This window comes from Zootoca vivipara, chromosome 6 (genome assembly GCF_963506605.1).
Source record: "Zootoca vivipara chromosome 6, rZooViv1.1, whole genome shotgun sequence".
Lineage (NCBI taxonomy): Eukaryota > Metazoa > Chordata > Lepidosauria > Squamata > Lacertidae > Zootoca > Zootoca vivipara.
Window position 1 is genome coordinate 49729233 of NC_083281.1, and position 15845 is coordinate 49745077.

At 39.4% G+C, this 15845-nt stretch overlaps 1 protein-coding gene across 1 annotated transcript in view; it reads right to left on the reverse strand.

Moving 5' to 3' along the window:
* The window catches only part of NFATC3 (nuclear factor of activated T cells 3), a 54422-nt gene continuing 38577 nt past the window's right edge, over positions 1–15845 (reverse strand). Inside the window, exons 6-10 of the mRNA XM_035117883.2 lie at positions 15340–15480; positions 12186–12241; positions 11326–11452; positions 8303–9364; positions 1–1699 (exon numbers count right to left, since the gene is read on the reverse strand). Coding sequence (XP_034973774.2) covers positions 1575–1699; positions 8303–9364; positions 11326–11452; positions 12186–12241; positions 15340–15480 — 1511 coding nt within the window. The 3' untranslated portion in view covers positions 1–1574. The remainder of the gene's footprint in view (positions 1700–8302; positions 9365–11325; positions 11453–12185; positions 12242–15339; positions 15481–15845) is intronic.

A 15845-nucleotide genomic window follows, 5' to 3' on the forward strand; every position in this document is an offset into this window, starting at 1 on the left:
TTTCAAAAACTCTTAGCAATCTAGAGTCCCTCTTTCTTATTTGGCTAGTCAAAGCTGAATAAGCTGGATTTTCAATTTATTTTAAGAACTCAATATTCATACAAAAAGCAACATAAATTTACTATCTAACGGGGATTCTGGATCATATGTTTGGATTATGAATCCATAATTGCCCATCTTGTATGAAATACTAACACAAAGTTGTGTCACTCTGACGTTTCAGCTCCAATCATGATTTTTATTTATTTATTCAGAGTGATCTGAAATTTCAAAATGTAGTTTAAACATGATTCCTTGATGGTGTGGGTTGCTGGAAGTACAACAGGAGTTGCAGAAGGGCAGTCCCCACTAATTTCAATGGCGCTTGCAGGAGAGAAATTCGTGGTGGGTATGCCCTGATGCTGTTAACTACTAGAAAAAGCTGCCTCTGTCAGCAGTGTTAAGCACAACTGTTAAGAGCATGAGCGGCTAAACAGTTTTCCACTATTTATCAAAACCTGTTACATTTCCTTTACTACATACTGGGACTAATCAGATTTCTTGAAGGAGGAATCCCCATGAACGCAAGTATCAAAATGTTATAAAGAAAATATTTTAAGAAACAAGTCTGAGTAACAAGAGATATGAATTGGATTTGTCCAGGGGTGGGCTGGGGTGGGGAGACACACCATGGGCTAAGTGAAAAACCCTACCTGAGGGATTTCAAGACAGTGCGGATAACCCGTACTTAAAACTATTCCAACCAAAAGGTTTCCTTATAGACCATGGCTTTTTAGCATCCAAAAATCTTGGTTCTCTCCTTTAAAAATTAGCATTTTATAAACTGTTCTGAACTAGAAAAACCTGTTTCACTTAGAGAGGGGCCTGTGCTAGCAAGGGGTATAAAGTTATAAAAGTTAGATTTTGGAATGTCATTTTTATCCCAATATTTCCATGATGGAATGGTCTCTTTGCAGCCTACCAAGGATTTTCAATGTCTAAAGAACACAGACCTACATTTGGCTTTGCTTCCTAAAAGTCCAAAGAAAATGCTATTTTTTTATACGCAAGACTTCCAAGGCATTGGCTTAAGATGACAGGTACTTTTGTGCCTCTGGAAGATTTCATTATAAAAAAAGTTCTCTTTCAAACAGGTATACAAATTTATATTACAGTCCTATTATCTCTAAGGAAAAGCAGCATATGAAGATGTGTATTTTTTAAAAAAAATTCCCACATTCAGTACTGTGCTTATTGAGAGCAAAACTATATTTCTCCATACAATTAAGCACTTAATATAAAAGTATTCTATTAAATGCACAAAACAAGCATTTCTCATTGGTATTTTTTTCATGGTTAAAGTATCTTGGGTTGCTTCTTTGTGTCCATTTTTACAAAGTAATTTTTACAGCATCCTAGGAAGCTAGAAGTATAACCATTTCCCCACCCTCCCAGAACAGCTATGCAAAGGATCCACTGTTCCAGATCATCAAGGCCACAAAGTCGGAAGCACAGTAAATCTAAGGAGGGGGATGAAGCATTACTCAAAGGAAAAGTGCGAAGTTTTCTGGATCACTAAGTCACAAGCTTAGTAGCTACTGAACTCCATCCGATAGTCCTGTCTCCAGAGATGCAGAAGATGCATGCGGAGAATGGATAGCCACCCCTGCTCCTTGGGACACCGAGATCTGTGACATATCTCTTCCTATGATTTCATTCACTGAAAGGAAAAAGAAAGGATTAATATATTTGTTCAGTTTTCATAAATATTGTTTTCTGAGTGGTACATTTTCCAAACTCCATTCTGGATGATATTTATATAATTTCATATAAAAATAATATAATAATAATTTATTATTTATACCCCGCCCATCTGCCTGGGCTTCCCCTGCCACTCTGGGCGGCTTCCAACAAACACCTTGATGCAAGCTGACAACCTCAGACAATCTGTGGGTCTACAAGACAGTCCTCCCCCACCCCGGGGAGTCTGCCAGGGCTAATTACCCCCATATCAACCCTGAATTATCGGCATGGCTGAGGTCCGATCATATGGGAGTCAGCCATTTCTCACCACTGGAAACAGGAAGCCCTGGGTAATAAAAAGTTAAATGGATTTTTTTTTTTGGCAGGGGAGAACTGCATGCAACTGGAAGCAAGCTGTCTTCCTTAAAAGTTTTTTTGTTTTTGTTTAATTTTTGGCAATGGGTGTGTAGGTTTAAACAATGCATGAATTCAGAAACTTATATCATGTGGTATGCCTTAATTTCTAAATAAGAGGCATGGAGTCAATCTTATACAAAAGTCACACTTCAATCCAACTTCAATCCACTTCTGGTCCTGTGAGACAGTAGAGCAAGAGAGGTGGGGGCAGCAGGAGGAGGTGGTGTGGAAGCCCTTGACTACACCAGCCTGACGTATCTTTTCCCCCTTCTGCATCTGGTTCTTCACTCTTCGATCCTGCTGCTCTCCTGCCTCTCTTAACAGTTACAAGCTCCCCCATTCCACTGGTCCCTTCTTCCAAGTCAATCTACAACCCCGCTTCTCCCAGTGCCCACTCCTCAGTATCCAGCCACCACTCCTAAGTGTCCAGCCAGTCCCTGACACCGAGACTGATGGGAGTGCAAAAAAATATGGGGGGGGGCTGCTTCAATGTGTCTTGCACTTGCTAGCTTTCCCTTTTAGCTTCACCTTACATCTAATGATTGTGCAAAACAAATACACAACTCAGCAATACTCTCAATTGGTGGCAACCCCCCTCTCCAGCTACACTGCCAGATGTGTCAGTAGGCATCAGCCATCAGATGCAGAAGAGCACACAGTGAGGCACTCTGAAAAACAGAACTCTTAAAATAGATACAGACAATGCTCCAGTAGTCTAAGCTATGCTTGAGCCTCAATGGATTTGTTCTCAGCTGCAGCACGTGCTATCACATTCCCTACCCTAAAAGCTCTTCCCTGTCTACTTGTCATTGCTTCCAAGCAATTTTGGCAATACCTAGCAGTTCTGCTAAGATGCCTTCAAAGCGCCCCAAGGGCTAACAGCCTTGAGTTTGTTTTTAAAAAGTAATGTGTGAATTTGTCAAGAACGTGATTTAATACAGATTGATTCTCCTTGCAGTTCCTTTTATACAGTATAGTGGCCCATGAGGTAATTATTTTCCATACTGCTTCTGAGTTAGTTAAATCACCCTGAAAATTAATTTTGCAAGGTTATGCTAGTCCTGCGCTCAAAGTCCCAACATTTCATAGCAACAGCTTGATTTTAAAATTTGGAAATGCAATTAATGCTCACCGCTAAAGGAAGAAATCAATGTTTTATGTATTGGGGTACTGTTTTGTTTGTCATAATGTTATGCATTTTGTGTTTTTATACTATAAACTGCCCTGTGATCCTTGGATAAAGGGTGGTAAATACATTTAAGAAATTATAATAGTAGTAATGTAAGTGCTTGTAAAAATTCACAGGCAGGACTGAGATTGGTGACGAAGAAGATGACAAAGTCTCTTTTTCTCCCTCTTTCATTACCTTTACTCCTGCACCAACTGTTCTTTCATTCATATGGGCAGTTGGCCAATATTTCGGGGCTGAGTTGGCCACTTTTCTTAGCCACACACTCTGCAGCCTGGCCAGGAAGTTGCTTTGGGACTACACACAAAGTCAGTATGGCCAAAGAATTAAAGAAGCACAATGTTTAACAGCCTACAAAAAGTACTGAGGAATGTCACCTGCAGAGCTTACAATAAATAATTAAATTTTGAATGGTTTGAATGTATGCTGGCAAAATCTTCCCATCATAACTCAAACTAGTAATTTACTATGTCAAAGGTCCTTGGGTGGCTCAATGGGTCAGTGCATTTGGCTGTTAACCAGAAAGTTGGTGGTTTGAGCACACGAAGGGATGTAGCCAGGATTCCTGCATTGCATGGGGTTGGACCAGATGACCCTGGGGTCACTTCCAACTACAATTCTATTATTCTTAGAGACTTGGAACATACTGCCACATTTCTAAAGTTAGAAGCTGATTAGTTAAAAAGTCAGTCTACTGGTAAGAGGACAGGGGACTACATGTATTGCACTTTTATTCTTGTAAATATGCAATTTTGATGCTGATTCAAATGCCGCCTTAGTACAGAAATAAAATACAGTAAAGTCCACTGTCAATCCTATCATATTACAAATGACAACACTGTCCTTGTATGCACTGCAAACTATTGAACACACTGCTCTTCAAATCAATGGCTGCATCTGCATGTTTCTGTTAAACATCAGAGAAATAAACATTATTTGGAATTAGACTGCTTCTGCCTTCTAGAATTATGCATTGCATCATTCTTAACTCTGTGATAGCCAGACATTTACTGCTAAGTGTTCAGTTAATTTTTCTGTTGACAAAAGCGTACTGAAATTGAATGCGGTGAGAATCAAGGTAATGTTTATGAAACAAAAAAGTGAACACAATCTTTTTCAAACTATAATTAGATTAAAAACAAAGGTTATCTGCAAATATTCATTCCCTATTCTCAAGGGTAAGTAAGGACCATAGCTCAGTGGCAGAGCAACTAACTACTTTGAATGCAGAAAGCCCTGGATTCAATCCCTGGCATCTCCAGATAGCACTGGAAATGTCACCTGACTGACCCTGTTGCCATTCAGTGTAGACAATACTGAGCTAGATGGGCCAATGGTCTGACACTGCATAAGGCAGCTTCCTACATTCCACCCTGCATCCTCTATCACACAGTCTAACAGTTATGTACCACTGTTATAGGGCTACCTTTTCCTTCTTATATCTCCTTCCACCAATATTCCATCTGGTCTTTTGGTCTAAACAGTTTAAAATTATGAGCTAAAACGCATCCAAAACATCTCAGCAGCTAAACCAGCTAGGGATATCTTACAGCCAGCAGCTAAAAGTTTCAAAGTCTGCAGCCTCCTCGCACACACGTTTGCCACATTTATTCAGTTTGGGGAGCTAACTGGAATATGTTTCTGCACAGATTCACATCTTTAGTTATTTAACACTTTATTCCTCTCTAAGACCATAAGAAGTTCCCCTAAGAGATCCACATTTGGCTTTGACTTTTCAGATGTATGTGGTTTGTATCCAACTACTATAAGTCAAAATCAGTGGACTTAAGTTAGTAATGTTCATTGATTTCTGTATGGCCTAATAGGAGACAACCTAGACTAAATACTGGATAAACAACACAGGACGTGTTATAGTTCTATGCAAGTTACTGGTGTTTCTCTTCATTTGAGTCTTCAAATATTTGGCTTAAGTGACATTTATTTTTAGCAAATGCTTACAACAGTGATGCCAACACCAATACCAATATTAAGGAAAAACTATGGCTTTTCTTATGCTGTGGGATAAAATCAGTAGTGAATAATCTATAACCCTGACATCCTGTTGACTGGAATCCTTCATATATTTACCAGGGAATAAATGCCTTTAATATCTATTGGATTTATTCCTAAAAGCACCATTAGAAGAGTTGTTTTATGCAAGGAAGGGACTAGTAGTCCCTGAAAAAGCATGTGGTGGCAGTTCATCTGATAAAATTGTGTCAGTAGTAGAAGTACCAGGAAGAAGGAATTATGTGTTTCTTAGTATTTTATGAGCTGTTGGGTTTATAGAATTACTCTCAGTTTTATAAACTTCTAGGCAGTATGTATTTTATACAATATACTCCAGAGTGGGGGAGAGCAAAAAAGGAATCCTGTTTACATGTAGCTTGAGAACTTGGCATTCTGGACTACTTGATTACCTGCTGACCATTTGGAAATTATTTTGAGGCTGTATAGTTGTAAGCAGAACAGGTGACAAGTGACACTTGATAAAATTGCTGGAATGCTCTGCTTTGCCTTTTGATCTTTAAAGTAAGAGTCTATTGGCAAGCTGCATTAACCTATCTTCAAACTGTAGAACCTCTGCTCAGACACAAGTGAATCACAATACAGTACAACTGAGTCATGAATGTGCCAGTAATCCTGGTTTAGAAATGGCTAAAGTTTTGGATTTCAAGAAGTATAATTCTATGATTTAATATTTAAAAGCAAACAAACAAGATAAATTGGTATCTGAAGACCAATTACATGTTATTCTGAAATTAAATGCTTTTGTTAGGAACTTATGACATCTCCATCTGATACTCAAATTATTTTTCTATGCCCATAGGTTGGAACAGAGCTCCTGAAGAACAATTTTAATTTGGAAAGGTTAATACTGTATTGTGCAACAGAAAGTTTTTCACTTGAAATTTAAGTAAATTTGGGGAAAACTTACTATCTTCTTATAACTAAATAAAAAAATTCCTTCCAGTAGCACCTTAGAGACCACTTCTTCGAAGTGTGCATGCACATGAAAGCTCATACCAATGACAAACTTAGTTGGTTTCTAAGGTGCTACTGGGAGAAATTTTTTAATTTAATTTTTTATTTTTGGTTCAACTACGTCAGACCAACACGGTTGTAACTATCTTCTTATAAGTTCAAGACCCTAAACCCAATTTATACAGAATTGCCCGATTTTTAGAGTTCCAGGGAACTGTGCTGCTCCTGAAACCCCAGAGCCTTTAAAACCAAGAAACTCAAGTTACAAGATGAGCCACTGGAGTCACACTTGAGCTACCTCAAAATGTCTTCAAGTCACCTAACCACCATCAGCAGGGCAGCATCCAAAACACTTTAAGCCCTCAACTTATGTGGCAGTTATGTTCAAGGGATTGCACCTAAAGCCAAAACCACATACAGTATAGTAAAAAAATATGGGTTCAAGGCAGGTGGGATTGCTAAAGTCTTTTTCCCTGGACACCAGCCACCTTTAAAAAAATTTACTTTTTTGCCAAGCACATAAAGCTGAATGCGCACAAGTTGAATGTGCGTAAGTAGCAGGCTTACTGTAATTGAAAAGGGATGATTCATGTTACCCTCTTACTGAAGGTGGGCTTGTATTCGAGTCATCTCAGCTATTCTGAAATACCAAAGAGGGTGGGGACCCAACACCAAAAGCAAAAGGCACAAAAACAAAATGGCAACAAAGAAAATTGAGACATTCAAAATGGTGCTTAAAATCTAACTTTATCAAATTATATAAAATGCTGCAAAGCCCAACACATTTTGGATGAAGACTTCTTCAGGACATGTAGGTTTTACTAATCAGGCAACATCCTTTTCAAGTGGTATATCAAGAATACTGCTGATAGGGAAAGTGAAGTAATGAGCCCTCCTTATGTGCTCATAGTCTAGTTCCAAAGCAAACTCCTAAATACACAGCCTTATTCCTTGCTTTTCTAATCCACAGCTTTATGTAATGGGAGATACAACGGATAAGGAAGTGAAAGAAGATTAGCAAGCGGTCATCATAATCTTATACTGAACATAAATCAAGGTTAACATAACCTCAGAACAGTTAACAAAGATTGCATATTGTTACACTAAAATAGGAACATTTCATGTAAAAATTCTCAAGCATCTTCTCAAGCATCTTTTCAAAGTCTAAGTAATTGTGCGACTCATTCTACTATTTGTATTCTTTTATATCATTTTTTTTTAAAAGAGAAATGTATGTAAATTTTCTAGGAGACTTGAACATCCTTGACCAGTAGATGCATGTTATGCACTGTGGACACTCAGCCAGTTGTCAAAAATTGTTTGTGCTTTGCAAATATTTAGGAGTGTCTTTTATCAATTATTTCTATGAACTGTTTAAGAAGGATATTGACAAGCTGGACTGTATGCAGTGGAGGGTGACCAATATGATCAAGGGTCTGGAAACCAAGCCTTATGAGGCCTGGTTGAGGGAATTGGGTATGTTTAGCCTGGTAAAAAGATTGAGAGGAGATACAATAGTCATCTCCAAATATCTAAAAGGCTGTCACATGGAGCAAGCAATGCTTTCTTCAACTACCTGATTTGCATCCAAAGTATGACACAAAGTCATATTTAGTGAGGCATTATTAAACTTCCTATCGCATAGGAATATACCAAATCACAAACACTAAAACATTAAATGACTTAACAAGAGATGACTGTCCACCTAACCTAGAGGTTCTCTGTGCATAGAAAAGCACTGATATGCATACAACTCACGAGAAAGCAGACTTCAACACACATATTAAATGCTCAAAAACTCATTCCCCAGTTGCATAACTGCAACCAATATTACAACAAACAAGAAAGCCAACAACCAGGTCATGTGTATGTATAAGGCTCTCCAAATGTAATCCTTTATTATACTGTTTTCCCCCTTTTCTTTTTCAATATACTGCTTTTTAAAAAAAGCAAAACCCCATTCAACTTTACACTTATAACATCACTTACCATCATCCAAAGTGATGTCTTGCAACCCTATTGTCTGAAAATTCAACTCTCGATCTTCAGGTTCAGGTTTAATATTAACAGCCGATTCCTCTGGTGAAAATGGAGATGAGTCACATATGTTATGATGCATCAAAGATGAAGCTGCAGGAATTCCACCCAAGCCTGGGCTGTGTGCCTGTGGGGACTGCTGTCCAGAGTGACCAACAGCAGTTGGAGGAGGAGATGAAGCGGGTCCTGAGCTAGGAGTCTGGTAAGGCATAGGCTGCAATTGTGGAGAAGATGGCCCAGATCGTGGTGAATGGCCCAATGAATGAGAAGGTTTTGGGGATGGCGATGAAGTGTTACCTGGATTTGAAGAATGGTAAGTAACTTGTTGCAACTGTGTGGAAGGGTGTCCCAGGGACTGAGTCATTGTGGAAGAGACAGAACTTTGCAGATGATTTGGACAATGGTATCCCATTGACTGCAAATGAGGTGACGATTGTCCTGATTGAGTTGGGTGGACTAAAGGATGCCCTCCTGTTGCAGCTGAAGTTGACACTGAAACTGGACTTGAAGAAAGATAGGGCATTGTTGGTAGAGATTGGCAGCTAAGGTTTATCAATGGAGGTACAGCTGCATCTTGTTGAAATGAAATTGCATCATATCCTTGGCTGGAGGAAGCAGAGTTCATGGGAAGACCAGACTGTCCATTAAACATAACATTAGATTGCATAGGCTGGTAGGAAGGCCTCGCAGAAGGTGCTGGTGTTACCTGAAAAGATTGGTGGACTACAGCTGGAGACAAAACATGATGCTCTTCACCTGGACTAATGCTTCTATTCTGGATGTGTGGCAACTGAGATACTGGTGAGGATGCCATGGATGTGTACGTCTGCTGAACTGGGCATACAAGGCTCCTAGGTGAAGTAGAAAGTAAACTATCATGCGAGAGCCCTGGATCTGGTGAAGGCAGCTGAGTTTGGAGAGGAGATAGTCCTTTAACACCTGTACAACGAGTCATGGACAATGATGGAACTGAAGACAAATCCATTTCATCTCTGCTCTCTTGCTTTAGTACAACTGTGAAATAAGAAAACCAACTATTTACTAAATTCACAGATAAAATGATGGACATCAGAACTTGGTCACATAAGATGCAACCTTATCCCAAGTCAATGCAGAGCCATGCAGTACAGGGCCATGCATACAGTGGTATCTCGCTTTACAAACAGTTCTGTTTACAAACTATTCGGTTTACGAACTCCGCAAAACTGGAAGTAGTGTTCTGGTTTGCGAACTTAAGCCGAACAGTGGAAGGGCACTGGCGGCAGGAGGACTCATTAGGGAAAGCGCGCCTCGGTTTAAGAACGGATTTGGTTTAAGAACAGACTTCAGGAACGGATTAAGTTCATAAACCAAGATACCACTGTATAATCGATCCTGACCAAGAGAAGTCATGTGAGTCTCATGCAGATGTCATTCCCAGCCACAGTAAGCAATATATATCTTTATTAAGGTACATGTTAGAGATTGCATGCATAGGTCCCATATTCAAGATGGAATCTATGCCACACTTAACAATAACAGAATTAATTGGGCTGTTAGAAGTCAGAAAGAAAAGCCGCGAACCTGAACTGCTACCAACTGCAAGAACCAGAAAATACTGCATCCCCCTCTCCTTGGCTATAATCACCCACATATATCTAACTCTGCTGTCTTTGTATAGATTTTAATTGTAAGCTGCTTTGAAAGTTGATCTTTGTTGAAAGTAGTGAATGAAATATACACAACTATTGATCATGTAGGTTTATACTACCTAAAGATTTTCACATTATAAGCACTGGAAATTGTGAAGAATGAAGAACTTTTTACAAGCACTTTATGCAAAAATTTAAAAGCTGAGAGCCATTTCAGTATGCAAAGTCAAAATTCTGTGTAGGAAGCATTATTTTTGTATCAGTCTGACTGTCATTTTATATCTGAAGAAGTGTGCATGCACACAAAAGCTCATACCAATGATAAACTTAGTTGGTCTCTAAGGTGCTGCTGGAAGGAATTTATTTTATTTCATTTTATTGTCATTTTATAGCACAGCTTGTTTATTTTACATAAACGGTCATGGTAAGATAAACAAATTTGCTTTCAAAATTAATAATCTCTGTGTGTAGTGAGATGGCATAATTTTACAAAATGTGTGTACAATTACTATTGTTTTAGACATCTTGATATGTTTAACTCAAGACAGTAATACTATATACATCTGAGTAAGCTCTATATGGTTGGTTTGAGACAGATTGTCAGGAGTGGGAGAGATATATACAGGTGAAACTCGGAAAATTAGAATATCGTCGAAAAGTGCATTATTTCAGTAATGCAACTTTTAAAAAATAGTTTTCTTTTAATTTTTAGAAATGCTTTCTTTTGGAAATTCCACAGTAATAAAACAAATAATTACAATAATACAAAAACAAACAAAAATAAACATTGCTATTACATTTCATTAATTACATTCCATTTATAATTGACCCGCCTAACGACAAATAATTACAACAAATAAAGGCTTGACATATCTTGCTTTGCATGTCGTGCATCTAGCTCATATATTGGTTTCACCTTTTAAGTTGCACTACTGAAATAAATGCACTTTTCGACGATATTCTAATTTTCCAAGTTTCACCTGTATAAAGTGAAAATACTATATTTTCCACCCGGCATTGGCATTCACATTTATTCTGCATGTTGAAGGGTTTTTCCTGTTTCTAACCTTCAAGCTCAAAAGGTAAACAGTTTCTCCCCTGATCTTGGGTCAAGAGCTACAATTAATGCTTTCAGAATACCTCTGGATGCACTTCTCAACCTTTATCAGCTGCCAAGAATACAGTGTTGTACAAAACATCAAGATCCAATTTAGGCACTTTAATAGCCATAGCCAAATATAATTGCAAAAACAATTTTTAAAAAACAGGTACCCCAAATCCAGGTTAAGTGCTATTGCAATTTGAATCAAAGAACATTTTGAATACTAGAAAGAAGGTATGTACCTGGAGTGTAAGTAAAACGCTGAGACTGACTTTTTTTCCTCTTGCCATTGCAAACATAGAACTGCACCTGGACAGTAGCTGTAACTGTTTTGTTGTGGTATGGAGGAACTTCAAGAACAATTGTAGCCTGAATGAAAATTAAATGAAATGTGCATATTAAAAGCAATAGAAAACATCTTCCCCTAAATAAGCCTCGTCCTCTCCAAGATCAGCTGGCAAAGCATATACTTTCTCTCCTAAAGTATTGTAGTATTAGTTAGGCTACCAAGCAGAGACTTTTAAGTGGTGGCATCTTTTTTACAGAATGGCCATCGCTGGGAAAGTTCAATAGGCCACCTCCCCACCTCCTTTCTTTTGTATCCTTTGAAAGTCATAGAAAATCTAACTATGATTTTAAATTTCTTACAATGCAGTTCCTTGATGCAGGACAAATTAGCATATTTATGTTTTAATTATGTAAAGTATATTCCAGAATTTTCATTTGCTAACCAAACATCTAGACTACAGGACATGTCAGTGGCACATAAATTCAACTGCTTAGTCATGGCTGGGCTCTCTGTGGCTAAAAGTCCTTGCAGAAAGAACATAAAATTTCATCTTACTGGCCAATTCTGGTCTAACTCCGATTCTCAAAGCCAACTCCTAGGAAAACTAGCTAGCTCCTACATTCTGCAAACAATTTTGCACCCCTACTGATATGTAAACACACATGAAGTAGATCAGTTATACTTAAACATTTAACCTTTCTGCTAAAATGAGAAAATTTATGGCTACCCACATTGTGCTCAAGTGTCTGCCAAGCTGCTTACAGGGCTACAGTACATTTAAAAATAATTCCCCACGTTTAAAAGAAAGCTCACCTCTTGACTCCTTTCTCTAATTATTTTTCCTTCCACCTCCCACTGGGGCCTTCCATCTATCAAAAGAAAGATTTTAGTTGAAGTATCAAATTACTGAAAAAAGCAGTCTAATAATTAATGATATACAAAACACAGACTGTAAAAATCCTTCATACTAGTTTTCATTTTAAAATCCAAATGTATCTCAATGCAAGAGATCCCCGGGCTTTGAGTTATGCATAGTACTGACATGGAATAGCCTTGATTTAACTGCTAGCAAAGAGTCCAGAAAGATGAATACTGCATAGAAAAGGTAGGCTTCGAAGAGGAATATGAAATAGGGGAGCGAAGGAAATTGTTGTTTTGGCACACTCATAATTAATTCATAGACTAGTGGCTGCTGCAATTGCAGTTTGCAAAAAGAAAAAAGAAAAGAAAGAGGAGTGCAAAGAGAGGGTACACTTGGAGATGGGGAGACTTAAGGCTCCTTCACGTGCTGAAAGAACAGCAATCCTTTTTTTTTTAAATATTTTTTATTAATTTTAGAAAAAGAAAACACATACAAAATATACAACATAAACTCTGTCCCTTCATTTTCCCTCCACCCACAAGCCCACCTCTGCCACCAGTGAGACCCATGGGTATTGGGGAACAAAGGGGTCCATTTAAAGCTGGGTTTGACCTCCCCCCTCCTTCCTCCCCCCTCATCCCCCCCCTGCCACTGAGAGGACAAAGGCGGAGGATCTCTGGGGATTGGCTTATCCCCCAGCTATTTCTTCACTATACTGGAAAAAAGAAAAACAAGGAAAAAAGGAAAAAAAAAAGCAAAAATATAAAAAAGGGGGGGGGAAGGAAAGGAAAAAAAAGGAAAAAGGAAAAATATTAATGGCTTCCACGACTCTCCTCCTCCTGGATTTCCCAACCTCTTTACATAGTTATGGCGGGTTTTCTAATCCAATTCAGAATCTTATTCTTATAATATTAACACAATCCTCCTCCTTCTTCATGCTGTCCCCCTCTGAGCCCCCCCCCCTGCCACTGGGGTAGCCCGAGGAGTCCAGCAGTCAAAAGGTTCCATTTTTGTGTCTGGGTTTCCCTCCACCCTTCCCTCTCCCCTCAAGGCACCCCCTGCCACTGGGTACCAAGAGTAAGAAGGGGGAGACAGGCAGTTTTCCACCCAAACACCTCCTGATCACCAAAATTATTCAAAAACAAACTCTAAGCATATTTCCTCAGCCATTCTTTTTACTCCCTCCAGAAAGCTCTTAACCTTAAACTATAAAAATCTCTCCTTCCCCCCCCCCAATGTCCCTCCTCCCAATTGGATCAGCATATCCTTTAGCAGGCCAAGATTCCGACACCGTTGTTCATAAACCAAAAAAAGTACCTTAAACTAAAATTTTTACCCCACACCAATTCTTTCCCACATCCACTTCCAGACCTCTGCTCCTCCCTCTTTCTGCCTTTCCCTCCCTTCACTAACACCATTCAACATTTCAGTCTCTCCAGGATTTTCACTTCCATCAATCTTCTCTTCACTTTGCTTCTCCTTGTCGGCCTCATCTCTTTGTTCTGATCTTTGTTTTTCATCTTCCAACACATATTTTTTATGGTCTGAATCAGTCTCCAAATTGTCCTCAAATTGTTGCTCCTCACACACAATCTCATAATCAAAATTGTCCTCTAAATCTTGCTCTTGCACCTCATTCTCCTTTTCTGTTGGATTGAAGCATTGCCTTTCCTTGTAGATATCTTCCCATGTTTGTAGATATCCCAGCACAGCCTCCTGGAAAGCTCGAGAGAATTTTGTTTTCATAGTTCACTTGACCACAGGCAGACCAGAGATAAGGGCAGAAGGGTACTGGAAAATTCCTCTCTACCACGTTGTCGGCTCCATCTTGGCTGTTCTTATCCTTTGTCTTTAACCTCATCAGATTTCAAATTTACAGTCCACTTAAATCCTTTTAAAACCTTTTGAATCAATTTTTCCAATTCACAGGAATAAAATCGTCTTTCTTAATCCTTTAACAATTTGACAGCTTTTGACAGCTGTCAAAGCGTCCTCCCCCTTGTTGCTGCTGAACCTCAAGGGGCAATGACACCGGGGGCTGGGGAGGTTTGGAAAAGTCTTTCTTTCTCTCGGGTCCGCAATCTTGAAAGAAGTTTTCCCTTTTCGGCTTGGGAATATTTAATGCGCCTCCCGATTGTCCATTTGGAAGAGATCGGCTTCCGTTAATTTAGAATCTCTTCCTATCTTCAAATTTAAAATTTTTAAGATCCGAATGGAGATTTGACTTACTTTGAAGAAGTCTTTTATTTCCTTGGAAGAATCCGCCGCTTGCAGGCTGAGGACTCGGAGCTTCACTTCAAGGAGGTAAGATGAAACCCAAAAATGGCTCCCGCGACTCCACTCCGCTGGCTCTCGATTGCTCTACTGAGCTCTCGGGCAGCAGAGGATTCGCGTCCGGAGCAAACAGCTGGGCACTATGTCACCGGGACTCTCTACCCGGTGTTTTTTCGGGGAGTCCGCTCGCTCTGCGGACTTCCCCCCCCCTCCACGAAGCCAGGGACTTCGGAGCACGAAGTCCCTGCGTCCAACTTCACCAGCGCGACGAATCGGAAGCCAAGAACAGCAATCCTACCAGGTTAAAAATCACTGGGAAAGTAAGAAGCAGCACCTTGGTAAGGGAAAACTCTGAAATAATTCTAAGCAGCTAAGGCTTAGAATGTGCAGAAATAGTGGCTGTTGCTCTACACTAGTTTCTAATGTCACTTCTGATGAGAAATGTTGTAGGGCATGTTAAATTTTTCAATTCCCAAAATGAGAGCTGATGAAAAGTTGTAACGTGACTTGAGAATTCAAAAGATATTTTGGTTAAATATAATTTAGGGGTTTTTTGGAAAATAACTGCATAATATTGGCTTCTGTGTTTTTGTGGAATTTTGTAGAATGATCTTAAACTTGTGTTATTAAACAAATTATGAAAAAATGTGTGTAAATTCGCATTAAAATCATTAAAATGATTGCTAAGTACTTGCAGTTATATTATATATTGTATTAGCTTTGTTATTTATATATTAAAAAACATTCTATATTAAATTGCATACTACACACATGCGCGCGCACGCACACACACACACACACACACACACACACAACGTGCTATATACTCACCTTGCCCCTTTTCAAGAAATATTATTTTTGATTCTGGAAGGAAGTTTGATCCAGTAACAACCATTTCATGGCCTCCATTTACTGAGCAACTGTTGATGTTGTATTTCTCTATCTGAGGAAGTTCTTGAGCCGATCTCTGAGCTTTGTGAAAAAGTTGTACAAATATACATAAGCATGCTAGAATTATAGCTAAGAGCAGGGGTTCCCAAACTAAGGCCCGGGGGCCGGATGCGACCTGCGCGAGCCAATTGTGCTGCCCCCGCCGCCCGCTCTTACCGGCACATCGCGGTGCAATTGCCCATCTCCAGGTTGGCATGGCGCCAGAATTAGCTTGCGTGCACACGCGGGCCGGAGGGCAGGGGAATGCACTCCCATACACACACGCACAAGCTATTTCTGGTGCTGCGCTGACCCGGAAGTGCACTGGAAATGATGTCTGCGCATGCACAGAAGCCACTTCCAGCACCGTGCCGCGCCAGAAAAAGCGAGTGCACACGCGTATGGGA